At 38.6% G+C, this 12,104-nt stretch overlaps 1 protein-coding gene across 2 annotated transcripts in view; it reads right to left on the bottom strand.

Moving 5' to 3' along the window:
* Nucleotides 1-12,104, bottom strand: part of LOC105454648 (low density lipoprotein receptor adapter protein 1-like) — a 67,832-nt gene that overhangs the window by 12,227 nt on the left and 43,501 nt on the right. For both annotated transcript variants that reach the window (XM_011697417.1, XM_011697416.1), the window contains exon 2: nucleotides 2,278-2,474. In XM_011697417.1, the coding sequence (XP_011695719.1) occupies nucleotides 2,278-2,474 (197 nt within the window). The remainder of the gene's footprint in view (nucleotides 1-2,277; nucleotides 2,475-12,104) is intronic.

Here is a 12,104-nt window from a genome sequence, read left to right as displayed (position 1 = left end):
CAGCAAAAGCGTTCGAACGAAAGCAGCTTAGTGCGACACCAAACCGGGCGCCTAAACCGAGCGACGCATACACACCGCAAGGTATACACCCGTGTGTTTTTCCCGACCTGCAGTTTCGTATTTACAGTTGGAATCGCGTTTTCGGAATTCTTACAAACGATCTCCGCAAAAGAAGAGATAATTACAAATCATAAAAGATTCCTGTAACTTTTTTGTCATAAATATTTTTAAAAAAATCGTGAAAAAATTGTATGTACGTTATATATATTAATGTGCACATTACATTAATCTCAGAAATTATAGTTATTGTGGATATTCCATGGTAAGCTATTTTTATCGTAAATGGTGAACATTACAGATTTTATTTTTATCGGGTGTATGTACACAAATGTACATGTATCGTAAACACTGTAAATTATATTTATTGTGGAACGGGGCGAAATTCTGGCGCACCGCGCGTTTCCATCGTGTGTTGACTGAATCCCTTCATTAATAACCACATCGGGAGGAAATTGCCGAAATACATACATTACCGCTTTCTGCAATACTGTCCGTATAATCTCGCGGTACAAGCTGTAATCGCTTCGAAATTGGAATTATATGAGACACGGACGAAGTTTCGTTACGAGTATTAATTAATCATGCTCCTCGGATCGCATAAATTCGTTTTGCCGATTACGCTATTCAACGAGGATTCCCGCTGCTAAACTAAATTGAGAAACTGATAGAACTTCTGTAATTTCTGAATATGAGATGATCTCTTCTTTCAATCATCGCCACGACGAAATCATTTTTCAAATAGTTTTCGTCGCAGCACTTTTATTGTCAGTCTAATCCGCATTTGACAAATAAACGATATTTAATCAAATAACCGATATCTAATATCGGTCTTCTATTAATTATTGAGATACCTGAATGATGTATTCGAGATACACAAAATTCCTTCAAAATAAATTGGAAATTTTTATCAGAGTAATTTTTTCTCAACCGATATCCATGCTTAATAAAACGCCAAAAAATCGCGAGTCTGATGGTATTTTTACGTGCAAAAAAAAAAGCAATACTACTAGTTTTATCGGGAGCAATATCAGCTATCCTCGCAATATTTCACGTACAAAGTCAAAAGTAATTAGCGGACGAGTGGAAGTTGGCTCAAATAAGCCATTTCTCATTAATGCTCGTTTTTTGTGCGAACGTACTCGCCGTTTTTCGCATCCTGTATTTCTGAACATTGGCAGGCACAATTTCAAAACACGTGATTCAATTTTCGAAATTTTTATCGCCGATCAGCAGAATCCAGAGGGCGTTAAATAATGGAAGAAGAAAAAATGAAAATACGAAATAATTAGAACGCCGTCAGCCGCGACAGAGACAAAGTAGCGAATAAACGTGGCGCAAAGTAATCACGCTTCATTTTCATTAGCTCTATTAACGGACCCGCGGCTATGCGCGAGAAATTAGTACCTTGCAATTTCAATTAAATTCTCTTCACGGCGACCGCGTCGGAAAATGGTTGAAAGTAAATTACACGGTGCGATACAATTCCAACGATAAATAATACAGTGGCAATCTCCAGCGCAAGCGGTAAACCTGCTCCCTTCTCTCCTCCTTCTCTTCCCTCCCCCCTTCTCACTGTCTTTGTCTCTCTCTCGCTCTCTCTCTCTCTCTCTCTCTCTCTCTCTCTCTCTCTCTCTCTCTCTCTCTCTCTCTCTCTCTCTCTCACTCACAGAATAAACGGTAAATTTGAAATAATTAAACATTTAGCGCAAAGTATTATATGCGTTCGCTATATACATTAATAATGCAACTATCGCTATATAAATAATTTTATAAATTACATATTTAAAAAATCAGAAATATTTCTAAACTGAATTTTTCATGTGTTTTGTGTAAAAAAACATAATTTACATATTTTTTAAATAAATATGTCGCATATTTATTACATATGCCCATTTCTCTGAGATTTTTCTCCTCAAAATAAAGACTTATAGAGAGATAATTAGAAAATTAGAGGCATAAAAAATTGTACTATAATTAAATATATAAAGTAGATGTGTGTGCAACATACACACACACAGAATTTGCAAATCTAACGTTGTTTAACCCTTTCTCTTTCGATATTTGAGTTTGTAAATATAACATGAAAAGTAACAATAATAATAAATCAGAATAGCCAGAAAAAAAGGTTCGAGAAAACAATTAAAAATAATTGGAAACGCTTTTCCAAGGTAAGCCTATAGATGCAGTAAATTATGAAAATTATACTCGAAATAATACCATGGTAATGACGGTCTTGATGGCTTCCGCCGTGGCTTCCTCGCTCGAAGGCGTTTCGACGAGGGTGCTGCCCAAATATTTGAGGGTGAACCTCGCCTCAGACGCATCCTCAGATTCCTCCCCGTGCGTTGTGCTCGTCGAACCGCCACTCTCCACGCACTCGCGGCTATTCGCCAGCGCCCATTCCTCGCATAGCTCTGAAAGTTAATATCAAGCGAGATATTGATATGAAATCGATGATGAACAAATTCCTATTTCGCGAAGATCGATCAGTAAAAAAATCCTTCAGTTCAAATCAGCACGAAGCTTTTCGCGAAATAAAGATCGAGTCGGAAATTTCGTGAAATCTATAAATATTAAATTTGTTTGGTTAAATTTATTTGAATACTAGAAAGGGTACAAGGATTTTCGGGATAATAGCGAAAAGGTAGGGGCAACAATCGGGGAAACTTCACTCTTTGCAGATACAACTCGACGGTGATAAATGCTACGTAGTCGGAATGACCAATGTAACATTAGTCCAGGTTCGTAACCACATAAGCCAGCCTCGTTGTCTGTTTATTTCGTGACAGGAATGGTCGCGCGTGAATCGCAATAATGGATATCCGGGTGTATGTATGTATATAGTATGTATATATTATATATATATACAGATATACACATATATATGTATATATTGCGTTGCGATTCTCTCCGTTCCGAAATTTTGTCAAACTCCTGCCACTCCACAAATCGAAAATTTCGATACAAGAGCATCGATGCATCATTTTGTAAAATTTGATTCAATAATGACGCGAGAGATGTTCCAAAAATTAAGGGTAAATTATCTGCCTCGGACAAAGTTAATCGAAAGTTATCAGTTATATCACATTCACGACGGAAGTTATAATTATATAGTGAAATAAAAGAGTGCACGTTACATGATTCTATCCAGGAAAAGTGAAAAGTTTTTAAATAAATTGCAGAGAATTATTCTCCTCGAAGAAAGTTGATGAAGATCGATCGTATCTTTCAACAGAAATTATAAGCGTTATAAAGTAAAAGAAAAAAAAAACAAAGAACTATTCTTGATTTGTCGTGCGATGAAAAAAAAGATATTTCGAAACTTACAGGAAATTAATTCTGTCGGAGGAAGTTTTGATGAATTGCCAATTGACTTATTTCTAAAAAAAAAGTATTACAATTGCTGTAAGATACAATATACTTTTGCGCGTGTACTTATATCAAATGAAATCTTTCAAAAATCATTTCTCTCGTTTCTCTGTTCAACATAACTGCACTTGTTTTCTTTTTGCAGTACACAAGTGCAATAAAAAGAATTCGCGAAACCGCTTTATCATCGCGATTTGTCCACGCTGCTGCAAGTTTTACGAAGCGGTATCAATAGGCGTCCGCGCGCTATTGGTCGCCTTGCGGAAAGTCTGAAAGTTCGCGGCCGGGTCTCCGCGCGCCGTTATTGTCGGGCTGGTGCGAAACTTTGCCCGCAGAACAATTTTGTAAAAGCGGCGAAAACTCGTTACCACTCGTGACACGACGCGGCACGTCATGACGTCTCGATCGAGAAAAGAAAACTCGCGATCCCACGAGCATCTCCCCCGACGAACGTGTTCTTTTAGAGATGTTAGCGGTTGACCGGGTTGACGCTACGTCGTGTCAAAAGTTATCGTGTCCCCGCGGCACGGCAGTACGTGTCCATTTCGTTCTGACACGCAGATCAAATCGGAGAAATAAAAATATGAGTCGCATGATTCGATCAAGGCTATCAGTCGTTTCATACAGCGTGTTTTTAAAGACGCCTACTCGCTTCTCGAATACGGATTCGTTGAAAATTTTGGATTATATAATAAACAATTTTTTTTTCAAATTATAATTTAAAAAAATTTTATTATAAAATTTTGTAATAAAACTTTCTTTGATTTTAAATACTTATAAATAATTCTCTAATGCTTTTTATTTTTGCGCGACTATGAAATTGCATTCGAAGTAAGTTCATTGATATAATTTTATTTATAAAAACGTGATTATTGATATTAAATAAAAGAACTAATAATATAATATTCAAATAACAATAAATATAACGCTTTTGAGACACTTATTGTTAGCACGATACACTCACAATCGCCGGTCGTCGTCGAATAAATATATAGGAGGTAGGCGTTTCCGCGCAAATCGAGGCACGTGGGAAGACACGAAAGCGCAGGAAATGCGATCGCTACCCAGTCCCATTTGTATCAATTTGTCAATGAGCACTTCCTGCGCAATTTTTTTTTCTTTCGTATCGCGGACCATCAATCTTTAGCGACCTCCTAACGTCCAAAGGGAGATCCTCCCTCGATTTCGCAATAAAGGCGGCCGCTCTGAGCGATGCATTTCTGCGATAAATGTCGTGAAAATGCATCTCGACGTGACATCATGATTACGAACGATCGTGTCATGCGAAGATACAAATATCGAGAGAGATTTTATTAAAAATTGTGATAGCGGTTTTTCTCTACAAATCTTTCACTGTTAAAAAAAATTATCTCCAGATTTATCAACAACATCTCAGTAAAGGGAAGACCGAATTTCGTATACAATGCACTCTTTTTGTAATCTTCAGATAATTTTTATATGAAGTGTAATCTTACATTAATCTATTGTGAATTATATGTAAAATATCTTTTACATATTTTAATATTATATATGATATAGGTACAATATTTTTAATATTCACATTATATTCAATATAATAAAATGAAAAAAATATGTTTTATATAAATGTATCTTTAAAAAATTATGTTATTCCCGATTTCTGTACGCTAATGTGTCGTGCACATTTTATTAAACAAAATTTCTTATGCTTTCACATGACAGTTTGTTATTCCTATTACCCCGTTCTTGGAGAGGAACAGCCGTTATCTTCGACGTTGACATGGTAGAATTCAAATGACGACGCGATGAATTTAACCGTGACGCGAATATATATTCCTCCCGGATGTTCCCTTCGACGGAATAAGAAGAATCGACTCCGGCGCCCGATCGACGAGTATTTTAATATTTCAACGGCCGCGTTGACAGGGGCGCTACGTGAAAGCCATTCCGCGTGCGACGCTAACGGAAACGCAATGCCATCCGGCTGAAAATTTATGCGAACCGCCTTCATCCGGCGCGAGGCGGTGTGGAAAACCGATATATTGTAGCGCACGCCCCTGAAATTCCATTGAGGGAAAGACGACGCGAGCGGGGATGGGTGACGGACGCGCGGCAACGCCGTGAAAACACTCAAACGGGAAACTCTATCTGCCCACCCTGAAATTCCTAATCGTAGAGCCACGTCAACTATCGATCGATTTTCCCGTGGAAATTTGTGGCAATTAAATTTGACTCAGCGTTCAAAACTTTCCCCTCTCCTCTTTGATATTCCGCTTGATACAAGTTTCAATATATTTGCGCGAGGCCCTAAACATTGACAAAGTTATAACGGGTTATAACGTGAGTTTGACGAGTGCCTCGACGTAAAAGCGTCTCGTCGGTCAAACGATCCTTATATTATACGTTTGCATAAAAATCGCGAAGAATTATTCACGGACGCGCGCAGCCTTCCCTCCCCCCCCCCCTTCGCGAATAGAGATGACAGGACAGAGACGGTAGGAGAGATCTCGCGACCCGTTTTACCGTTTTCTGGCCGAAGAAATTTCTATCATAGCTCGCGGCAGCAAGTCTCTCTTCCTCGCGGACGGAAGCAATTTGCGGGGGTGCTTTCCTCGCTTCGGACGCGGGTAGCGCGAAATTGGACCAATTACTCAGAGTTTTTTCAGCGATTACTATAACGATCGCGGGGGGCGCGGAAGACGCCGAGAGAGGAATTAACTATTCGCGAAATTGCACGGGAGAGAACGTGCGTGTACTCGCGGGCGGGCGCCGCGTTTGGAGAATTAATTTTATTTCCATTCGGTGAATTCTCGCGCGCTTTAATCTCATTGCACTCGGCAATGTCGGCGAAATACGTATTCTGCGTGATATAAATCCTTTTAAATAGTTCGAAACGTGATGAAAGGTCAGTCCACAGTCGTAAACTGCTTGAGAACAAAGTATTGGTCGGGGTGGTTTTTTCAATGCGCGGGACAACGGCGTGACCCGTGTCCCGTTTCGACTTTATTTCTCCCTTACTTCCGGTCTGATGCGTCCGATATATATACGGTCGTCTCTATACGAAGGTTAACCGAAGGAAGGGAGGAGACTTCTTCGGGCTTCTTGTGCGCCAACGAGATTTTCCTCCTCCACATTCAATAGATACCGCTGCTGAATGATAGGAATGGAATTGATGCTCCCCCTTTCCCTCTCGCTGTCCCATCGTGAGTTCTCTCGCGGATCCGTTCGCGAAACGCAATTTTACCAGAAGGCGAGGAAGACCGTTGGGTTTCTCGACGCGCATATATCGTGTACGTAGATTTGTCTTTCCAAGAAAGTTAAAATTAAAATGGGAAACGATCTACGACATGCGATGATATTACAACCGTAAGCACCCTGAATTTATTTCCCTGAAAAAGCAGTAATAAAAATCAAAAAACTAACAAAATATTAAAATTGTTATAAAAATATTATTTTTCAATAAAACTGTCTTTTCAGTTTTAGATATGGAACGTCAATTTGTGGAAGTGCTTTATACTTATGCTTAAGGCTATATAGAATGTAAAATATCGTTAGTTTATACTCGAGATATCTTTCAACTCTCTAAAAACGTTGATCTAATTTCTCTCCTGAACGAGATTGAATTCCTGAAAAATTAACTTTTAATTAAATTAAAAACTAAAAATACTGATTTTATTTTCAAAAACTGTTATTTTTAAAATGTAGAAAGAAACATTTTCATAAAATGAATTGAAAATACAATCTTTCCCACATTTCGAGAAAGAAAGGAGAACGATATTCGCATTAAACGTAAAAAAATGTACTTCCATAGAATTGCATAGAATTACGTTTTTCATTTCTTTAGTACGCGAGCGCATCTCCCGCGAAAATTATCGGGATTAAATGCCTTCCGTCGCATGCTCGTTAAAAAAAAGGAGTGTCCAGTGATTTCGTTGCGCTCGTAATACCAGGCGCCGCGCAGATCAATTGGATATCGCGCGCGCTGTGCGAAAGAGGAAAAACGAAAAAAAAAAAAGTTAACACTGCGGTCGCCGTCGCGGCGGCGGTTGCGGCGGCAAACGCGGACGAAGAAGCGGTTCTCCGTCGCGCGTTCCGCGGCGACGATTCGCCATAGGATTTCTATTGAATACGAGCTTTCCATCCAAGCTACGCGCTTTCATTCGTCTCTTCGATTCGCGCGACACGCGGGGGATATTTCTTTCCATCCTCGTACATGCGCACCGAACGTAAAATCAGACCTGAATTCTGTCACTGCCACCACGTGAAGCTCGGTGAATATGAAATTATTGACGAGCAACGCGAGTAGGCTCTCTATTCGTTTCTCCGGCATGCCTTTTCCGTCCGTGAAAAACAAACGCGTGACACGTCTTGCACAAAATTTCGATATCAATTGAATACTTAAAAGTAAAAAACACTATTGTTTAAATCAATTTCAATTAATGTTTCAGTTTATTATAATATCTAGATTAACTTAATTGCGCTTTATAGATAAAAATAGATAATGAATTACGAGGGTGGTATGATAAGAGAAAGAGAGAGAGTACCCGCGTTAGAGAAGAAAATGCAATTTTTTTTTAATTTATTAAATTTATCTTTCGACATAATCTCCTTGTAGCTCTGTACACTTATGTATATTTCTACCAACGCAGATTAACTTTAATTTAGGTTTAACTTACTTTGTATCTTTTTCTACTTTTAAGAATTGGAAAAAGATAAAAAAATAAATAAAACCATGATTAAAGTTAATCTACATTGGTAGAAATGGATATTAGTTCCAGCGATGTTCCAATTCTTTTAAGCCATCCAAATGACAGGATTTGTCGACCTCTGCAAAATATCTATTTCGATGATGATCTCCTCCATCCAGTATCTGATGGTAATCAGATCGAAGGTGCATGGTTCCTATAAACCGCATTCAACTTCTCTTTGATTTCCTCACATGTTTTTCCATCCAAAAAAAAAGGAATCACTGATCGATATTGTTCTTTCTCTATTATTGCAAAAATACACACACTTGCCCACTTTCAACAGCTGTCAAAACAAAACTACTCGATGAATCTGTCAGAAATTTTGATAGGCGTCGCTTGAAATACAGTAGTAAAAGATGGTAATACATATTTTTAGTTAACGCCATTTGTCGTCAAACACGGGTACTTATCATACCACCCTCGTAATATATGTAGGTACTGGTAAAGCTCTCTTATTTCAGGCATAAGCAATTGCTTTAACAGTGTTAGCATTCGATGCATCTGTCACGATAAATAAAAGTCGAAGCGCCGTTTTATGCAGACGACCAAGTGTATTTCAAAGTGCTGACGAAAGTAACGAGCCGCACAGTAATCGCATGTAAACGTCCAAGCGTAAACAATACGGCCGCGCGGTGGCAATCGGCGCAATTGGATCGGCGAAAATTGACCTGCGTGAGCGTCGAATATTTCGTCTCTTAACAGGATTATTTACGGTCATTAGTCACAAAAAGGGGAGGGCAATCTTGTTAAACAGATTACATATATATCTATAATATATAGGTATAGAAATACGCAAAACGTCTAAGAAATCTCGTACTTTATCTCGCATATCGATTTGTCGAGTTCAAAATCGATTATTTTTAGATATTTAGATAACTAAAATTGTTATAGGATTTATTCATAGAAATTATCCGAGAGTTATTTTCAAAATATACTTCATGAATCTTCGGTAAAACAAAGTTATTTAGAAAAAAAAATATTTTTTAACGGATAATCATATCGGACAGCGATTTTATTGTTTCATCGAGTACATGAACTGAGAGAGGACCAGATTTTCAAATCAATTTGATTTACGAACTTTGTACTATAAACAATTTAAATAGAATATAACTGTCTATCAAGAGAGAGAGAGAGAGAGAGAGAGAGAGAGAGAAAGAAGGAGAGGGATCTTTACTTCATGGGCAAAATATAGCCCAGTCCGATATATGCCTCGAAGGGATTTCCCTTTTACAAACAGAGATAGACAGATGGACAAAGAGAAGAGCTATCCAGGAGGAAATTGTACAACCCGTCCAAGAATATCGTCGCTTGGCATCAGCCCGAAATTGCGAATATTCATTTATTCTTATCTGATTTATTCTATCCTCACACACACACACACACACACACACACACACACACACACACACACACACACACACACACACACACACACACACACACACACACACACACACAATTGAAAAATTTTTAGGTAGGTATAGAAAGAGAGAATTTATTGTACCTAAAAATTTTCCAATTATAATATTAATCATATTTGCCAATTATATATCTATATAAATGCAATTTATATAAGCGAGGAATTAGGTATTTCTATTTATTGTTGCCAGAAAAGGCGTCCATGAATTAGTAAGTTCCTCAAAGCCGATATTCTTTTCGAAAAATAACACAGTCAGAATTCTAGAAGGTTTCCCATTTGCGCGCACAAGCAAATCGCAATGTTCTGCTCTAATCGAAACGCGAATGGAGGTTCTCAGGATCGACATAAAGCTTCCGAAGCTACGAACCGCGTCGCTTCTAGTACGGAGCTCAATAAACTCGGGATCTTTATTTCCGGCGAAACGGGAGATGAACCCGTGAGATACATCTAACTGGCGCGCGGCAGTAAACCGCACTTTACTCGAAAGAGGTGATGGTGGTGTGGATGTCGCATTTTATTTATCTACTAGCGAAAGTGACTCGCGCTTCGCACGAGCAGTGCTTCTCCGTAAATTGCGAAGCAGCAAAATGTTTCTCTCTCCAAATTATAAATTAAATTAGGAGAAATGTAAGGAGAGATAGAAAATAAGATAAGTGACAAATTTAAATACGCAGAGTATTAAAATTTAAAAATACTGTGACAATTAAATTAAATAATTAGTATATAAAATAATTGAAATATATATAAGTAAAATATTCTCGTAGTTTAATAATAAAATTTAAGTAACAATATTTAAAAAATTGAATTAAATGTATTGCGTAAAGTAAATGTAATTATGTAGAATACAAATGACATGAAAAAATCATTTTTCAAGATAACAAGGCTCTTGTCGATTTAAACATCTAATGTTAAAATATAATATGAAAAACGAGAGAAATTTTACGGGGAGGAGTCGCATATAATTTGATCTATTTCTTAGATGAAAGTATCTTCCATCTTCGCGCTCGCCCGGATTCATTCGAACTGCAGCAGCGGCATTTCTCATGATAAGGCATTCATAGGTTTTTCCACTTCATAAAACAACCGCGCGCGCACGGAGACTGTAATCGCGTTTGCATATTTACGTATCACGGTTGCTCCGATAGCGAAATACGCAATTTTTCTGCCGATTACACGCGCAACCGGGTTTCGCTACGCGCGTAAAAGCATATCCATGCTTACGTACGAATCCATTACTATATACTGAGGGAAAAGGGCAGCAACACGGGATCCTCGTGGGTTCGGAATGGCTAACGCGACAAATCTGCGGAAAGGAACGATCTTTAGTCTAAATTTTTTTATAGGTTTCGATATATCGCTAACTGTTGCGTTTCCTGGACGGAGAATCGGATACTTCGCAATTTACTTGCAGTTCTTAATTTCTATAATCGGACCGAGAAACACTATTGTGTCATGTAGTAGTAACGAAATAGCAGTCAATTATAAATAAAATGACAGAAATAAATTCAGCCGAGACGGAAATAGCCTCGGCTGGATTTCTGCAGCAAACGCGGTGGTGATGATGGATAGATATATAAAACAATAGCGGTGGAGCCAATCGTCCACGAGTAATCTCAAAGGAACAGTCGGCCGATTCATTTGAATGCGGGGGGGTAGCGGCATTTTGCCGGATGGGCGTAAAATATTCATGGCTTTTTCCACCTCGTAAACTTGGGACCCGCGCATATCCGCGGGGATCGAACCGGATTTCTGCGCATAAATTATTCGGGCGTAATATAGTACACGCTTTGCGCCCGAGAAAACTTTTAATTGTGAAACTTCGCGTTTTGCGTCGTGCCGGCCACCGGCCCCGGCTCTCTCGCGTTTTCATTAATTTGGAAAATAAGCAAGCGGGTCATTGTTAAATTATACGGCTGAATAGAACCCAAGTAAACTGCTTATTTCTCGCGTTGTTTGAAAGCGGCATGAAAATGCATGTAAGTAGCATTTTGCTCGTGAAGTTAATTATTGATTAATAAATATTCTCTTAGCCTCCATTGAAAATTTTGCTGTAACAGATAGCTCTCTCTTCTTTTCATTTTTCATATTATGTATGGGTGGGGAGGGGAGACAACTTCCGCGTGACAAAGAGCAGCTTAGTGTTTTAAGCGGTGTAATTTCAACGGAACGGTGCGACAAAGCGAAATGCAAAGTAAATGGTAACTAATGGTAAAATCAGCGTTTCCTTTCTCCCTATTTTTCTCTTTCTAAAAGATCTAATGGAGGTTGCACCGCTTGATTTGCCGCCGTCATTATTCGCCAGTGACTTAATTTTAGCGGCTTTTCGCAGTTTCACGAGGTTATTAAGGAAGAATAATGAACGGCTTGATCGTGCGTAAGGGACCATCGGTATACGCTTCGCCATGACCGCCGACTTTGGCACGGCGAAGCACATATTTGGCCCATTCGCGGTGCGTACAGCGAGAGAATTCTATGTGTACCTACGTGCGTATGCAAATATAGATCGATTCTGAGACATGAATTTCAAT

This window comes from Wasmannia auropunctata, unplaced genomic scaffold, assembly GCF_000956235.1.
Source record: "Wasmannia auropunctata unplaced genomic scaffold, wasmannia.A_1.0 LD335977.1, whole genome shotgun sequence".
Taxonomy (NCBI): Eukaryota; Metazoa; Arthropoda; class Insecta; order Hymenoptera; family Formicidae; genus Wasmannia; species Wasmannia auropunctata.
Note: the sequence above shows the minus strand (reverse complement) of the source record. Positions and strands in the feature narration are given on the sequence as shown.